Raw genomic sequence first — 18,804 nt, 5'->3', positions numbered from 1 at the left:
TGCATAGAAACTTGAGATTGTTTATAATTTTTTTTTTTTTAAATCTAACCCTGGGAAAACATGCTGCCCCCAAGGTAGTTTCTAAATTCCCAAAGCTGGCTGAGTTACACACAACCCAGACCAAACATGCATTGGAGCAATAGGGATGGCCAGTTTCTCATCCAAGAAAAGTAGTAATTTCACTACAAACAACCCGTAACGGGCAGAAACATCTTCCACAAAGCTGGCCCTGAATCTTACTCCACGAGCTTGATGTACATATTTCCCACAGAGCTGTGAAGCAAAGCAAATCATGAGCTCACAGATTCGTACAGCTTTGCAACCCATATCAGTCTTTGCCCTTTGTTTTGCCATTCACATTAACTGAAAGGTATTTACTACAGATGAAAAATAAGCCTCGTTCAGCTGCCTCTAAACCGATCCCAAAAATAGAGCAATCACTTGGGTACAAATTGGGTCAAATGTATAAAAAAACCCAGCTCCCTGGTGGGAGGCCTGACATGGCATGGGACTTTGCTAAGAGTCAGGGGGAAAATCCACAAAGCTCTTCCCTTCCCACAGTGGGAAAGGAAGTATTTAAAGAGTCAGGCAGAGAATAAACTCATCTGGCCATGTGATCATCCGGGTGAACACAAGACAAACTCGAATGCTATGAGTTTCAGAACACTAAGAAGTCAAAGGAATACATGTTGGTTTTTAGAATGGCCTGCCAAAATAACACGCTGCCCCCTCTCCCAAAAGACAGACCACTATGTAGGAATTGTCAAGAAAGGATACACTGGGGAGGAGCTGCCAAGGGGAAGAAGATGGATCCATCTTCTTTTTACTCCCAACCTTATAGCTGAGAAAGCCAAATGATCAGACAACTTATATCAGTGCCCCTAATTTCACTGGGAAAAATTCGAATATTAATTGGCTATCCACGCAACTATAGTAATTGTTCCATTAATTAGAATTAATCTGCCTTTCTGAAAGGTATTTATTTTCTAAGTTTGTTTAATCATGTTCTCTTGAGCCATAAAAAACAACAAACTGGGTCACCATCCACGTTGTTAAATTTGGTAACAAGGCTGACACCATCTGTGGCCTAGACTATGATGATCTATCCCCATTGATGAGGGCTTTTCACTACTTCTGCTTCTCCTTTAAAATAATCATCCAATGTCACTTGTCTACAACCAAAGCAGAAGCTATTTAAAACATCCAAAGTTACACAAATCATCTCTAGCATAATATAAGTATGTACTGACAGCAAGTGTCTGTATGTACAGCCAACCCCCGTTTACCAGTGCATTTTCAGGAGCAATGTCCAATTTTTTGTAAGTACCTAGAAATCAGACCAGAAAACCTCAAAGATGAATAAACATCTCTTCATCTGAAACATGCCACTACATCTGAAATATGCCACACATTTTATATGTAATATGAAATCCTGTAGGTAAACCATTCAGGCGAACATCAAGAGCATAATTTCCCACCCTCATCTCCCACCCCCCACCCCCCTTACCCTCTGGTAACAACAAAACTATCGTCTGTGTCTATGAGTTTTTGTTTCTCACTTGTTTGTCTTGTTCTTTTGTTGTTTTGGGTTTACACACCACATATCAGTGAAATGGTAGATGAAGGTAAAGGGGATAAATATATGGTGATGGAAGAAGAACTGACTCTGGGTGGTGAACACACAATGGGATTTAGAGATGATGTAGTACAGAATTGTCCACCTGAAATCTATGTAACTTTACTAATTGTCACCCCAATAAACTTTAACTAAAAAAAAAAAAAAGAAAGAAAAGAGCATAATTTAAATATCTTAAGAACTCAGCAGAGCATTCTCCACCCTAGTTCTGCCTTCACAACACTCAGGAACATCCAGCCGTATTAAATAATACAGCTTCACCCCGAGAAACCAAAACAGATGGAACTAGCTAAAAGAGGAGAAAGCAAAACAATGGACAGAGTTTCCTGTTATCCAGCACTGGCCCCCTTTTCCTTCAGCCTGTCTGCCTGGCCTCCAATTATAAAGGATTGATCCAGGCAAGGATGCTGCAGCTCCAGAAAAATACTGACATGGCTTCTGAATCATCAAGGAACGATTACAGAACGTCAGAAGTAAAAACAATCCTAGTTATCTTCTCATCCAATCCTCTTGATTGACAAGTGGGTGAATGGCAATGCAGAAAGGGCATGGGAATGCCCCAAAATACAGCTAGTTGACAGCTGAATGGGACAAGCTCCTAGTCCCACTCTAGTGCACTTCAGTGCTTTTTTTTTTTTAATTGTATCAACCTTTCCCAAAGGAAGTTCCATGAAATGCTGGTTCTGTAATGTGTTCTGCCAAAAAACTGTTTAAAGAATCCTTGACCAATTACTTTTAGGGACTAGCTGAGTTAAACAAAATGAAACTGGTTTTTTAACTACAGACCTTCCCAGAGCTTATACTGAGCTAACGTGCACTATAAATCTTTAAGAGGGCAATGAAGTATGTGGAAGTATCCCAATTCATTTAACCACAGAATCATTTTATCTTGGGGCATTTCATAGGAAGTATTCTCCTTCTCTTCAAATTAATAGTTCATATACAAAATCCATGATAATTTTTTACTTACCAGAAAAATTGACCAAAGTACCCACCACTCCCAAATAACACTGGATTTAAAAAAAAAAAAAAAACCTAACATTATCAGGAAATGAACGATAGACAACAAAAGCCTATATGGAGAAAAAAAGTTATTTTAAAATCTGCTACAAACCTCTTCCATAAAAAGTTGCACATCTATTTATACAAGATTCATGATTTCAAACAATTTCATTCAGTATAAATTTGAGCATACAGGTAAAAAAAAAACATTGTTGCAAAACTCCAGGAAACATCACATGCGTAGCTATAAACTTCAACCAGTTTAAATATGGAGGCAAATGATAATCACATATCAGGACAAGCAGGAATCTAAGGATAACTTACCAAGTTATGATTTGTTGAATTAGAATCATCTTCAGGGAATGGGATGTAAATAGCTAAGGCCACACAATTGGCAAAAATAGCCAATAATATAAATATGTCAAAGGGTCTGAAAAATGTTGTTAAGGTATATATGCATGTGTATTATACAAACATGAACCATGTCTCTCACCACACTCCCAATCACACCACGTTTGAATCACTTTCAAAATGAAAATTATATACACAAATCTTTTAACTGACTCTTGTGACAAGTAGGTTCCCAGCAGAAGTAACCCTAAGTGATAGTCTCACAGCAGATCTTCCTATCAAATGACCTCTCCATGTGCTTTTCTTCTGTTGCAAGGATCATGTTACACTCATTCTTCTGCTGTACATTTTATATTAAAACCTAAAAGCATATCCAATTAGGGCACTGTGTGAACCAGGTTTCTGCTTCTTGTAGTTTTAAAAACAACAAGGGCCTTCGAAAGCTAAACTCCTGGCTATTTGTTTTCTTTCCTGACAGAAAGAGAAGTCATCACGAGATAAATCTCTTCCACAAATCCTTGCCTCCATGTGCTAGAGTCATTTTCTCGGGCACTATTCTTGGCTTGGTCAGTCTGAATCTCCTGTCTGGACGGGGGCAGGCCAAGTCACCAGGACTTTCTCCATTTTACCGGTGACCATCTTGTGGCTTGTTCCAATACCTCACACACTGTAATAAGCAAGTCAGGCTTGAGCTTTCCTTCCTTTACTAATCAATAGTAACCACTGATTCAGATCAGAGCTGGACTGGAGCTCAGTTTATAATGTGTTGTTGCATTCAATTTATAAACAAATTAAATAAAAAGCCCTAAGAAATCAGCACCAGACTCTTTCAAAGTACAATTTAACAATTCTAAATCTTGGGGGTCTGTCTGGAAGAATCGCTTTGAAATCAGCTCAACAGATCCTCACTAAAACATTCTGGTGTTATTAAGAGACATCGTCAAAACTGGCAATACAACATTTGACATCTGCCAAAACAACTGTTTTTCTTCCTTTGGTTTTCAGCCTTTCCAAATGCAATGTTTCGTGAACATCAACCTAATCTGCAACTCCAGGGCTTGATTTTATAACTGTGTTACTCCCACACTCTACCCACAAAAGGCCAATGGCCTAACTAAACACTGCAGAATACTAAAGCTTTGACAATGTGAGTACGAACAGACCCTTCTCCATTCATCCTGATATTCTGGGAAGCCCAAAAATGCTGGAGGAAACAAACACCCCTTGTCTGTCTGGGGGACACCTTGAGTTTCGTGAAACCTCCGCTCCTTAAAGAGCTTCGACACTCACTGAAATAAGGACGTGAAACGACATTGTTCCTTTACTAATGTTTATGGGTTTATTTTTAAAGCCAGTTAGCTTTCATTCATATTGATTCTTTTAACTCACCTAGTATTACAAAATCTCTTATCTAGGAACCCAACTTTAAAACAGTCCACCCTAAGACTTCAAAATCTCTTCTTCATTTTTCTTGTTAGCAGTTCCTACTGAAATTTAAAAAGCCAATCGCCCCAATGTTATTCTATATGGAAAAACACACTTACTGTCTCTCCCCTCCTCCACAATGCCATTCTTTCTTTTTAACTTCCCAATACCTAAATGATAAACCAACAAATCTGAGAAATACTAACACTGTTCGGGAAGGCCAAACGTAAGTCGGTTTGTTTGTTTTTCTCTATGGGGGTCCCGTTTCAGTCTCCAGGTATTGGTGGATGCTATCTTACCGCCACAAGACTTTTACAAGCCAAGCAGAACAGAGCAATAGAGAAATAGATGGGTCTGATCCTGAAAAATTCCTTCTGTAAAGCTGAACATTCCTCATGCCTCCAAGATGCGGGCTACTCTGCCTTTCCTGTGCGCAAAAACAAACCATCCCGGTCTGGGTTGACAGATTGGCACAGCGGCTTTAGAGGGTTTCTATAACCTGCTCCCTGAACTAGAAGAAAACTGTCATTTGAAAAAAACAAACAAATCCTATATGGTGTAAGGCTCTCTTCTCCCAACTGTTCCATTTGCAGGCAGGTCCTCCCTGCATTGGCAGCCACATCCCCTAATTCCTGAACACGTGTCTGGCAATGCAGGAAAGGGAGTCGGCGGCATGGTCCAGGAAGTTACTCCGTGCACATAAATTGCTATATACAAATTACTGTGCACAAAGAGAAACAGCATCAGGCCTCCCACCTCACTCCACATGAAATTAATAACCCCACCGAGAGGTCCCTGCTTACTCAGTCTCGTCAAACCAGCATATGGAAAAGGAGATCTTCCTGGCTAAGCACATCCACTGCCTCTGACTCCAGCAAGGCCACTGAGGAGTCAGAGGCAGTGGTTCTTACCTAGCTCCCTCCTGGGCCGACACTAGTGTTCATCCTCAGACTAGAAAAGAACTTCAAGAGAAAACACATCCACACAATCCCAGCTATGTGAGAGACACCATAACTCCTTCTAGAGAAAAGACATCTGTTCTAAAAAGGAAAAGCACATGAAAACCCCTCAAATCCTACCCTTGCATTTGGCTGCTGTCTCTAAAACCTTTCTAGACAGTTGCCTTATTTTAACTCACGTCCGTGAGCACAGAAGATAGCCAGCTAAGACAGAGGGCATGAAAACAGCTGCCTGGCTAGGTACTCAAATTATAAGGGAGTTTCTGCTCCACTTTGTAGCAAGTCACCAACATCCTCCCTTTGCTAAGGCTCCTTGTCGGCCCCAAATATACTTCTGGGAAAAGGAAATGCTTTGTTTTACCCAGACCAATGAATCATCTGACTAATTAGAAAGCCATTTGCACAGAAAGAAGGCCTCAGTCAACCTTTTCTGAAGGGTGGCATTAACTGGATTCCGTCTGGCCTCCAGATTTGGGGAAGGGGGTGAATAAACAGAGCACCCTAGTTTTCCAAGATCTGGGACATAACAACCATCCTTGGGCATCTGGAGTTCAATTTTAAAAATACAAAGAAGACACCCAGAAATGTAACTCCAGTCCCAGGACATAGACAGAATTTTTTATAAAGGCAGCAACTGCAAATTCCTCCACTGAGAGGGTTGTTCTCTAACTCATAAGGGTTGGGTCGGGGGGGGAAGAGGCACACACAAACCGCTCCCTTTGCATGTTCCCTCCTGCTCACATTTCAGATGCCTTTTTGGAACTTGTCAAAAGGAAATTCCAAGAAGTCATAGCATTGATGAGCAAACTGCTCCCTCCCTATGAAGCAAGTGTGCATATTTGTATTATAGCTACCTGAACAATTAGAAGCACCAACTGTCAGAGGGGGAAGCAACCTTAGCATTAGTTGGAGTTTCAGAAGCAAATCCAAACATCAGAATGAGAAGATTCCACTAAATGTAAAAAAATGTATTTATTTCTGGTGGAGTCTCCTACAGTCTTCTTTTTTAATCAGTATACCTTATTCGCAATAGGTTCAATGAATACCACTGCCCCAAAACAGTGGTGGATTTCAACTAACCATCTAATGTCAAAGGACCAAAGGTTAGTTTCATATTTCAATTACCCACCACTTTGAAGTTTCAGGTTATCACTCCCTACCCCAACCACCATCACTACACATACACACACACACACACACACACACACACGCATGCACGCGCGCACACACACACAGAGTATGCTAGATATACCCCGAGAGCCACCCATCTCCACCCTAAGGAGACAGGAAGGTATAGACAATGAAACCCTTTACACACAGCTTCATCTACTGCGCACATTCCAGACTGCTACCACTTTGTAAGTGCCATTTCAGAACGCAAATCCTTTTAAAGAACAGATGGTAAAAGGGAAAATGAGAAAGACTTCCCCCAAAAAAGGATACTTCCATTCCACGATACTAATGCAGGCTCTTCGGATGGGGTTATTGAGTGATAAACAGAAAAGGGCGCGGGCAGGTCGGCTGTTAGAGGAGTTACCCTGTTTTTTGCTCTTGGCGTATTGCTGACGTTTTCTTTGGGAGAGAGATCCTACAGGTGGGGGGGCGGAGGTGCTCATAGTTTGGGCAGCCTTGGCCTGTCTCGCAGCATCGATTGCAGCTTGCCAAGACAGGACAGTTTGCTTGGAGCTATTCGGCTGAGTTGGTCCTTCACCAGAAAAAGAGAGTCTGGTGCCTCTTGCATAGTTTGCTTCTGGGAAGAAAGAAAAAGAAAAAAAAAATGTTTTTTAAAAAACAGTGAAAATCCAGTGTCAGAAAACAGCAAAGGTTGACTCCAGCAATAACCAGGGGGAATCATCCCCATGTTTCTATTTTGAAGCTCATGTCCTATTTTTCAGAAGCAGGAGTTTGGTCAGCCAGAGCGGCAAGAAAAGTCCCCGTGCTCTGCCCTAAGTGTCAGTCACAGAGGACCTCCTTGCTGCATGACACGCAATGGGGTTAATACCTCCTTACAGCTATGTCTTCACAAGGTGTCTTAGTGCATTTCTTTAGATAAACGGAGGTCATGCCCACATTTTATTCCACATTCTTTTCTGACTTTTAAAACCCATGTATCGCTAATGAGTTAACAGCTTTTCTCCAAAATAACTACCATCATCACCAAAAAAAGGCAGTGCCAATAATTCAATAGTCTTAATCATTTTCAGAGTGTTACTCCAACATCTTTCCATAGCCATAAATGCATTTTTTTCAGCATGGGAAAAAAAAAATCCTCCACTGGCACCAGAGCAATACCAAAAGCCCTATAACAAATATCTAGATTATGCACTGACACTTCCTGCAAATGAAAATTCATGATGCTTGGGACTCATTTCCTCCACAGGCTTCCGAAAACAGAAAACATCTTTAGGGCTTTTTTGCATTTTAAATTGCAGCTGAAGCAGCCAAGCCAGCATCCAGAGGAATAGACAAGAGAAGCAGCCTGCACCTCTACACCTAGGATAGACAGGCTGGATTATGCTAGGGGCCTGCCAGGCCCAAGCAGGAAGCACATCAGTGTAGGCTGGCATCCTGATGCACAAGGGCAGAACCCCAAGGAGATAGGCAAAGCCCCCTCTGGCTTTGGATTAGGCCACCACCCAAGCTGCGCTCCCAGGCACCTGCCTGCCTTGGGTCACAACCTCTTTACTGAGACAAGTCAAAGTGAGAATCGTGGCACAGGTAGAGGGATGGGCATTGCAAAACCAGTTCTTGCTAAGTAAAGAACAACGGAGAGCCAAAGCAAGCACAGGTCCGCCGGCCCAGCAGCCTGAGAAGGGGGCCATTGGGGCGGACAGCAGACAGTCCCGTCCTGGGAGGAGTCGTGCCAAGCTTTCCCTTGGGGAGAGCTCACCTGGGAAAGCTGCAAGCCCACGAGAGTTGTGGGGGATACCAGCGACCTCCAGGGAGGGCAAGGAGGACTGGCCAGGAGCTGCTCCAGCCTCCCTCGACCCAGCCCGGCCGGTGTGGTAGCTGCACGTGGTGACCGGGCCAGAGCCGGGGAGGGGAGCCCCACAGCGGCAGCGACTCCCCGGGCATTGCTAGGTTACCGACGTGTGCACAGCGGCACTGGGAGCGGGAATACGCACTCCAACCCACCCCTGGTCGGCGATTCTGCGACCAGACCTCCCTCTGGAGGGGAGGGGTGTGCTTCACCCTCCGACTAGAAGGGTGAAACCCGGCAATCCTAGAATTTTCACAATGCCACCAGAATCTTTCTTCCTTGTCAACCAGGGGCGGAGAAGGAGGAGAAGGCAAGAAGAGGATGGAAAGGGGGCTCGGGCTGAAGACTAACAGCCACCCCCTTCCATAGCTTGGGAGCGTTGGAGGAAAGTTGAGCCCGAGGACACTGAACCCGAATCACCTCGGCTCACCGCTCCTCCAGCTGCACAGTACTCTACGGACTTCACAGTCGCCCCCACCCCACAAATGCAGAATTAACTCTGACATTCAAGGCCTGAAGAGGAGAACCGAATGGCTGTCACGCATCTCCCTTCTATAGATGACACCGAGCTAGAAGCATCCTCTCCAACCCCCTCAAACCACCCAGCGCATCAGAGACGGGAGGGGGGTGAGAACCAAGAGGGGGTGGGATGCGGGGGACCCTGACAAGCATTAGGTTTGGCAGCGGCTGCCAGGCGCTGGCTGCTCACCGTTCGCGTGGTCCGCTTGCTGCTGCCGTTGATGCTGCATTTTTTTCATCATCATCATCATCATCATCCACGAACATTTATTGAGCGCCTAACGTGTGCAGGGCACTGTGCTGGGCGTGGGGCGGGGGAGGAGCGGGTAAGGGGATTACGGGTAGGTAGGAGCCGCGATCCCTGCCCTTATTCTCGCTTCAGCAGGGGGTGGGGAGGGACGGGGACAGATAACAGAAAATAAGGATAATTTATAAAAACCGCTCGCCTCCCACGCTCCCTCTTTTTCAAAAAAAAAATGGAGCAAAATAAACTTTTTTTTAAAATAAGATCAGATGTATATATTATCTTAATAATATATACATGTAAAATTTTTTGCTGCAAAGGAGAATTGGCTTGGTCCCCTCCTCTAGCGGAGGGACGCCGCGGTGATGCTAGCCCGGCCTCCGGGGTCGCTCCGAGCGCCCCCCATGCCCGCCGCCCGCCGCGGTGCCCGGTGCCCGGTGCCCGCCGCCGCCGCTGCCGCCCGCGCCGCCGCTGGCTCGAGACCGCGGGCAGCTCCAGCTCACATCCGGGGACGGAGGCGCTCGCTCGCTCGCTCGCTCCGCGCCCGCCGCGCCGCGCCGCACGCCGGTTCGCCCTGGCGACGCTGCGCGCCCGCCACCGCCGTCCCCCTCCCTCCCCCCGCCCGCCCCGAGCCTCCCACGGGCCACGCCGCGCCCCAGCGGTCGGCTGCCGGCCCCGAGCTCTCCCCCCACTGGCCGCGCGGTCTGGGTGGCCGCCGCGTGAGACTCGGGGTGCTGCCTCCCCAGCCTGGTGCAGCTGACCGACGGGCGCCAAAGGGTGAAGCGCGCTCCAGCGGGCCTCCCGCTTAACCCCCTGCGCGCCGCAGTGTGCTCGCCCCCTTTTCCCCGAAAGAAGCGGGCGGCTCCTGCAGCCCCTGCAGATGCGGTGTGCGGATTAACCGCTCCGCCCCCTGCATTTCTTCAGGGCGGGGGGGTGCGGGGGATGGGACGCTTAGCCTCCCGCTGCCGGCACTGTCGGCGTGCGTCCTCCCCTCTGCACACCTGGAGGAGGCCCCGCCCCCTGGAAGCACAGGTGCGAGCGGGCGGTAGTCGCTCGGGTGTGGAAGGGCTCTGCCTGGCTCCCTTACTGTTCCAGAGCCCGGCAAACGCACAGACAGACACACACACACACCTTTTCCTCCGACTCTTTCAGGTTGTGGGAGGGATAAGGGAGCCGGGTTCTCCGGAGAGCACTTAGTGCCCCAGGTAACAGCACCTTTTGATCTAAGCAGGTTTCCAGAATGTCGCCCCCTCCCACTCCTGCCCTGCGCTGGGTCTGGCGCGGCAGTGAGTCTAAGACGCTGGCGGGGGTCGGGGGGATAGCTCCCCCCACCATGTGCGTTTGGAGGCAGATATAGGGAAGTAAAAACCAAGGTCTTCCAAACAGCTCGTGTTGCTTAACGGAATAAGTAACGCTACTAAAACTGCTGAATCCCGTGTGGGAGCTGAGAAGAGTAGTTTGTTTTATGGTACCTTCACTGTATCATAGTTGGGGTGGAGGGTTTTGCAAACAGCAGCTCCTGTCTAACGGGGAAATACTGTATCTAGTGGATGACTGATATTTCTCATTTAACGTTGGGCTGGCTGTTGGAGACGGGCGTCTTCTTTGTTGCTTCGAAAGATTCGATTTATTTGCTTTTGTTCTGATCTGCATGATCCTACAGCGTTTCAGGACGTTTGAGAATAGTGTCTTTAAAGTAAAAAGCTCAGCGTGAAATAAAATAAGAAATTAAGGGAAAGTGCTCCTTGACCAAAGAAGGCACACTGGGGCTCCTCAATTGTTGGGGGCCACCTGAGGGGAGAGAGTGGGGACCAAACAAAAGACTCTCCAGGGGCCTTCTTGAGAGGGGTGTGTGGAATGGAAGGGTGGAAACAACCAGGTTCCTGGTCCTTTTTCTTTTCTTTTTCCTTTTTCTTTGATTTTGAAGGAGAGGTAGGGAAGAGCCCTTTGGCTTAGTAGTAACAGAAGGCTGACCTGAGCTACCTCACCCAAAGCTGCTTCTAAGCCCAAACCCGAAGTGATAGAAGCCGGTTCCCTTTAAACGACTTTTCCATCCGCGGACCCCTGAGTCCTGAAACACGTATACAGTTCACAAGTACACCTGTCACTTTCAGAACTCTAGATCTAAAGCTTTGCCTCTTGAGACCTAGTCTACCAAATCCCCCGCTCTCCCCCCCCCGCCCCCGCTAATATTTGCTCACAATTCAGTTCAATTCAGCCCACATTCATAAGGCACCTACTAAGAACAGGGTCTCAGCCAGATGTTGTCAGGACAAATCTATGGCATAGCTACTCCTGAAAGGACATACAACCTAGTGAAGGAAGAAAAGCGTGTCTACGTTTCTAATGCTATGCAGAATATAGGAGGTGTAACAGGTATGAAGAAAGTGCTACGCAAGCATCAAGAAGGTTATAATTGGGGAAATCTGGGACATTTCACAGAAGAGGGGACATTTTTGTGGATTCTTAAAAACTGATGGGGAGGAGAAGAGGGAGGGATTACTAGGTGGAGGACTGGGCAATTTGAGGGCAGTGAAGCTGTCTGTATGATACTATAATAGTGGAGGTAGGACATCATGCGTTTGTCAAAACCCATCGAGGTATGTGACACGAAGAAGGAACTCTCATGTAAACTATGGACTTTACTTAATAGTAATAATATCAATATTATTTCTGTGCAATTTCTCTGTAAACCTAAAACTCCTCTAAAAAATAGTCTATTAAGAACAGGTGACCAATTTTATAGTGCATAAATGGGGTATAAGGGACAGGCCACCTTGGCTAGGGGAGGAAGGCCAGGATAGCCGTGAAAAGCCAATGGCAAGACTTGCTGGCTTGCTAAGAAGACCAGATTTATCTTCTCTGCTGTGGGAACCAAGGAAGGTGTTTAAGCTGAGAAGTGACATGATTAAATTGTGATTTGGGTTTCTGGGTTTTACACTTTAGATTTTAATGAGTTTATGGAATTAGAATATTTAACATTTTTCATCCCAGCTTCTGAGTTTCATCTTTGCAATGTCTCCAGGAAGCTTTTTTTGAGGCCCTTGATTCAGCACAGCTTTGAATGCTTTGGCCCACTGGGTAATTTAAATATTTATGTTCCCATAATAATGTGAATTACTGAATAAAGAAAAGCTAACATGGTAAAGGCTTCCTATGTGCCAGGCACTAGTATAGGCACTTTACATGTCGTAACTCAGAATTCTCAAAATGAGGCAGTAAGACAGATGCTATTGATACCCTCATTTTACAAATAAAACCAAGACACCACGGAGTTAAGTCACTTGCCCAAAACCACACACAGTAATTTAGTGGCTGAAACAATAAGACATGAGGAAAGGCTGGAATAAAAGATTCTGGCTCTAAGTCAGCCACCCAATTATGTCACTAACACATTATTGTGGCGTTTAATCCCCATGCCTTGATATATAAAACACGTCTATTTAAAGGCACCAAGCTGGCATTCTAGATGTGGTTACCTGCATGTATGTCATTGCAAAAAACCTGCTGACACCCCAGTTCAGAGCCTCACCACCTCACACCCCTGGATCATTAACTGAATACCCCATCTTCTTTCCTCCGTCCACAAATAACCCGCCTTGTGCTCAGAAAACATCATGTCATTTCCCCAACCAAAAAAAAAAAAAGGCTGGTTACTCCTTCCTTCCATGTCCAATCTGAACTCCTCTAACTAGCTTTCAACCTTATTTCACACCATTCACCTTCATTGTGGTCAGCAGCCTACTCGTTAGGCTGTGAACATGCTGTGCTCATTTCTGACTCTGCCCTGGCTGGTGTTTGTTTGCTGACCTGAAATCCTGCCTTGCGGACCTCTAAATAAACCGTCCCTATTTAACCATTCCCTGGCAAGTCCCTGCCTCCTCCCAGAAGCCATCCCTGATTTCCCCAGCCACTGCAAACACACATGCGTGCCCGGCCGCACCTCCCCTTCCCCAAATGCCTACATCACCCAGTTATTCCTTGGATCACATACCTTCTCCTTGTCTGATTGCTTCTTGGCTATAAACCCTGACCCCCAACCACAGTGCAGGGGCTTAAGCAAAGATCACCTCCTTAGCCCCTCCCTCCACTGCCAAGTGTTCTCACAGCAGGCACTAAATACTCTGAATAATCTGCACAAGATCATAAAAGTCCACCGATATCACTAGAAATAGTTAATATTTACAAAAATCCCATAAAGTTTATGGCAGGACACTTGGCCATAAGATGGTAAAAAATATAAACAAAGGGAAAATTGGGTCTTTTGCACTCCAGGAATTCTAATTAAGGAAGACAAATAAACAGATCCTGAAGGATATATGCAGAAAATACCCATAAACAAACTGAAGTTTGGGTTGAATGAGTCTCTCCATCCTCAGGCCCTGTTCTCAGAAGGTAGCCCTGACCCACTATCCTCCTGATGAGACAGGAGGATAAAGGGGGTGGGAAAGTGTGTTCCAGGCAGGGGAATGGCATTCACAAAGTCAGGCAGAAAAGTCCAGAACATGTACAGAAATCAGTAAGTAGGTGGCTAGGCTATCTCACTTCAGAGATAGAAGTGAGTTTGCAAAGGCAGGATGGCATGGGATGGTGGCAAGTCCCAAATATCTGGCTCACCAGTCTGGGTATTGTCCTGTAGGCTAGCCATTCTCAAGCTTTTTGGTGTCAGGATCCTTTTACTCTCTTAAAAATTATGGTAGACCCCTAAGAGCTTTTGCTATGTACGGTTTATAAACTGATATTTACCATATTCAAAATCCAAATGAGAACATTTTAAAAATCATTTGTAATTCACTTTAAAATAGGAATAAGCCCAATATATGTTAACATAATTGTTTAAAGAAAAGTAACTATATTTTCCAAAATAAAATAGTGAGGATGACATTCTTTTACATCTCTGCCAATCTTTTTAATATCTGGCTGTAAGAAAAGCAGCTAGATTTTCAAATATTCTTTAACATACAATCTGTAGTGATAGAATGTTTGGGTTAAATAAATGAAGAATATCCAGCCTCGCACATTTGGAAAAGGGTTGACTGTTTTAATAGCCTTTTCAGATAATTGTAGATATTCTTTAGTATGACCCCAGAATGAAACTTTTAAAATTTAGTTGAAATGTGGAATTTGAAACCAAATTGGATTCAAATTTGAATATCAGTGGAACTTTTCATATTCTATTACATTAAAATTTAGCAGTTTGTATTGCACTTTGAATGGATCTTTTTTACCCATGCATAATTTGGTAACATCATGCATTGGTCATTTGAAAAATATTGGTTCACTGAGTTACACAGATTTTCCAAATATTGACACATTTCATTATATAGTATCAAAAAACCACATTCAGTGGTATAACCACCAATCTCATCAGAACATATCTTAGTATTGGGAAGCTGTCAAGCTCTCAGTGGTAGACAGAAGTTTTTCAAAATTCTAATTTTCACCTGAGAGCTCAAATTTTATAATTGAAATTTAAAATTTGTGTCAAAATTGACACAAATTTTAAAAACTGAGAAGTTTTTCTTTTTTCTTTGAAGTGACCGGCTCACTTCATCAATTTTCAAGAAAATGCCTGCCAAATACTTAGGTCTGAAAACCAAAATTTGTCAGTAAAAAATGGTGTTCTATGAAAAAGCAATCCATTCATCTTCATATCTCAAACCATCGTACAAGTGAGACAACCATTGTATGCAGCAGAAATGTTTTACGCTTACATCCCAATTTGTCATCCAGAATATTAAGAAGACATCTACACAAGGGTTGAGAGTTAATTTAAAAAATAATAATTTTTACTGCCCCATCAAGGAGATTCTTAAGTAAAAATGGCATTTTTTTTTGTTCACTGTGAGCGCCTAACAGAGATTGTCCATAACACAATGTCCACCAGTACACTTTAGTGTCACTGCTTTGATTCATTTCTAATACACTAGTGTTTCTAATTATTTTTGATATGTACCATGAGTGCAAATAAATGTCAACACAGTAGAAGAGACAAATGAAGTCTTAATGTTACGAAAATAGTTTTGACCTCAAAGACCCCTTGAAAGTGTCTTGAGATCCCCAGATGGGGTTACTAGATAAAATACAGAATGCTCAAATATTGCATGGGACATGTTTATACTAAAAAATTATTTGTTGTTTATTTAAAATTCAAACATAATTGGGCATCCTATATTTTTATTTGCTACAGCTGGCAACCTTACCTCTGAGGGCCCATAGACCACACTTTGAAAACAGCTCTTCTGGGGCTATTGTTGAGCCAAAAAGTAATATCAGAGTTGTGCTTCATAAAAATAGCTCTAACCCCAGTAGGCGGGATGGATCAGAGAGTGGAAAGATTTGTAAGTGCAGGAAGTTCTGATGGGTCAGTTAAGAAGATATTCCTGTTTAACTGTAGTAATTGAAAGGGGCAATGCTACCCTAAGCTTGGACAAGGAAAGCAGAAAGACCTGCAAAGACAGCCCCCAGCCTAGTGGGGTCCCCTATCCTGTATGCTAATTAGCCATCCCCCTCCTATCCCACACCCACCACCAACATCAGGATTTCTTGCTTACAACTGACTTATACACCGCCCAGCAAAATGGAAAGGCCTTTCTTTTTGCCTTGGCTGCATGGAAAGTAGAGCCCAGCTGGTCTTTCTCCTTCATCAACTAACTATTCACTTGAAGAGCAGAGTTTTCATTTCCCATCAGACTAAGTAATTCCAGTCCCTTTAACTGGTTTATTCCCACCCCCCTTGACCTAATTTTTAAATCTTATCCATCATTCTCTGGTATAGCAAATCCTCTCCATTTCCCCAGTTGGGAAATCCTGGCAGAGTCTAGTAATACAGTCAACTACCCCATTTTCCATGCTGACTGAGGGAAACTGTGAAGGGAACAAGTCTTAAGTTTTCCATCTGTGAAATAAATTTGTTATAAAACATGATCCCTAAAGGTTCTTACCATTCTAATATGGTGTATTGGAGAGCCTAGACTTTGGAGTCAGGTAAATCTGGGCTCAAATCCTGGTCTTGCTGGCTACCAGCTATGTTGCTTTGGGTAACCCTCATGGATAACACCACCCATCTTACTGATTTATCGCAAAGATTAAAAATAATGTAGAGCGTCTTACGTATACTATCAAGTTGAATCATATAGCTTATGGGGTTTAAATACACACAGTTGCAGAGAGAGAACGGAAAGGAGAAAAGAAGGGTAGGCACACCTAAATAGTGCTGACAGGAGTCTGCCCTTTCTTTGCTTGTTTTTTTTTTTTTTTTTTTTTTTTTTTAATTTATTTTTAATTTATTGGGGTGACAATTGTTAGTATAATTACATAGATTTCAGGTGTGCAATTCTGTATCACATCATCCATAAGTCACACTGTGTGTTCACCACCCAGAGTCAGCTCCCCTTCCATCACCATACATTTGATCCCCCTCACCCTCATCCCCCCCCCCAACCCCCTTACGCTCTGGTAACCACCAAATTACGTTCCCCAGATTAATTTTCAAACCCCGTGGCCATCCTGTGGTCACCGACTGCCCTCCAATCCCCTCACCCTCCCCCCCACCCCCCACCCCTCCCGCCCATCTAGCAACCCTCAGTTTTTCCTCATTGTCTCCCAAACTGTTTCTGATTAGTTCATTCACTTATTCTTTGCTTGGTTTTTAGTTCTTGCCTTTATGCCCTGACTTTGGAATGTAACTCCCTGCCCCCATTAAAATCAACCCTCTGCGTGGCTCTCTTTCATTAACAGCATTCTGTCATTCTGTATAGCCCCAAAGCAATAGAACACAGTTGGTTGTGGGTTGGTTTTTTTTAAATCTTTGTTTTTTGGTTAATTTTAATTTCCGGTACACGCTTTAATATTTCAGATTCAACAGTCAATACTGATAACCCCCAAAGAAGATAAAGTAGAAGGACAGAAATAATAGTAAAATAGGTATTTATGTACATACACGTAAGTACAGCCCCACGGTACATGCTAATGTGAAATTGGACGCGCACACACACACACACAGCACCCCCAACACTGGGTTTAGTCAATACTACTGCACAGACACCTTCAGGTGAAAAGCATTAACTAACCACTGGAAATAAAACTGATATATTCACACACTGTAATGGAAAAATCACACAAGTCTGCATGTGATCAAGCACAGGAGCAAATTTATAAGGACAGGAAGTTGTTTGGGAGATCCAGAGACTCAATAAACGTCAGAAATTTTATGGTTCCCACATTATAGTTTCCTTTCTGTTTCTTCAGAACAGTTTAAATATTCAACTCACAAAACAAAAACTGAAGTTTAAATGGCACACATTCCAATGGTGTCTGTCCGACCTGTCACCTACCATGCACGCAGACCTGTTCCCTTTTCTTACTACTTAAAAAAAAAAAAATCTAAGTCACAAATCCTCGATGCCAACATAATAAGCCTTTTCAACTCTTAAATCAGTGATTTGGGGGATCATTAAATAGGAAATACTAAAAATATTAAGAATCTTCATGTCATCAGTTTTACTAATAAAACCCTTAGAAATAAGCAGCACAGATCTTGAGTGCTTTGTACACCTTTAGTCCCCTTTGGTTAACAAAGTAGAGAGTACTTAACCAGCTTAAGAACATTTACTTTCTGTTTGACAAAAACGCAATATGAAAATGCAGTAACCTCTCTTAGTTGCACAGTTACGGTGATAAATGGATGCTAAAAATTGGAATCGGACCGTCGGTTTGAAAATTTGATAAAATAACCAGGTCCTTACATAGCCTAGCTTATTAGAATACACACACAGGAAAAAATGCAACTTTTAAAAAGGTTCCAATCTGAGAAACTTTTATAAATGAGAGGAACATTGTGGGAGCCAAAACAACACTTCTTTGAGGGAGAATAATTACACAATCTTAGATAACTCACTGAGGATTATCTGTTTCATGTTCTAATAGCCAGGGTGGCACTGCATTGCATCCAAAATTATGGAACTTTCTATTTGTCAGTTTTATCTTTTTTAGGTTGCTATTTTAGTGTGTTTATAATACACTGAAGACATCTCAGTCAATCATGTATTGAGCAAAATAATCACCATGGCAGGGAGACACACATGGTAGTCTTTATTGTCAACATGTCTGTAAAACTGAATAAATATTTGTTAGTGTTCCATTTTGATAAATACAAGGAACACATGGGGCTGAAAGAGAAACATATCAAGAGCTTCATAATTTTTCAAAGACTGATACTACTTTAATGATAAATAACAAAGAATGCCAGTGTGGGCGGGAGGGTTTTGCAAACACATTACACCAGAAACAGCCTAGGCCTTTGAGGCTAGGGGAAGCCCCTAGCCTCAGAGGAACCAAGTAGCTGACAGGACATCTTGTCCCATGAGGCTAAATGCTTAAGTGGCATAAGAAGGTCTCTCAGGATTCTTAACTTTCTATACACAGCTGTTCCCCTTTCTCTTCCCTTCAGCTGGCCTCTCCTCGGCTTCCTTTCCCAGCTCCTGCCTAACTGGGTTCCTTCCATTACCCATACACCTTTCTTCTTAGAAGGTTTTTCCCTCCAGTCCCTTTACTTCCTTCTCTATATGTTTCTTCATGAATCTCCAAAATTCCCCAGTTATTATAGTTTACTGGAAACTGCTCAAGGCAAAATGAATGAAAAGACTTCTCTAGAAAGAGTCAGAAGATTGAGGCAGTAGGAGTGAGA

At 43.5% G+C, this 18,804-nt stretch overlaps 1 protein-coding gene across 5 annotated transcripts in view; it reads right to left on the bottom strand.

The window, feature by feature from the left end:
- CACNA1D (calcium voltage-gated channel subunit alpha1 D) overlaps positions 1–9,684 on the bottom strand; it is a 315,463-nt gene extending 305,779 nt beyond the window's left edge. For 3 of the 5 annotated variants that reach the window (XM_033132022.1, XM_033132024.1, XM_033132021.1), the window contains exons 1-3: positions 9,063–9,684; positions 6,817–7,123; positions 2,963–3,068 (exon numbers count right to left, since the gene is read on the bottom strand). In XM_033132022.1, the coding sequence (XP_032987913.1) occupies positions 2,963–3,068; positions 6,817–7,123; positions 9,063–9,129 (480 nt within the window). In that variant the 5' untranslated portion in view covers positions 9,130–9,684. The remainder of the gene's footprint in view (positions 1–2,962; positions 3,069–6,816; positions 7,124–9,062) is intronic. The other 2 variants (XM_033132020.1, XM_033132023.1) reach the window with 2 other exon arrangements.
- Between the last annotated feature and the right edge of the window lie 9,120 nt (positions 9,685–18,804).

Source organism: Rhinolophus ferrumequinum, chromosome 17, assembly GCF_004115265.2.
Source record: "Rhinolophus ferrumequinum isolate MPI-CBG mRhiFer1 chromosome 17, mRhiFer1_v1.p, whole genome shotgun sequence".
Classification (NCBI taxonomy): Eukaryota; Metazoa; Chordata; class Mammalia; order Chiroptera; family Rhinolophidae; genus Rhinolophus; species Rhinolophus ferrumequinum.
This window is presented reverse-complemented; position numbering and strand designations above follow the sequence as displayed.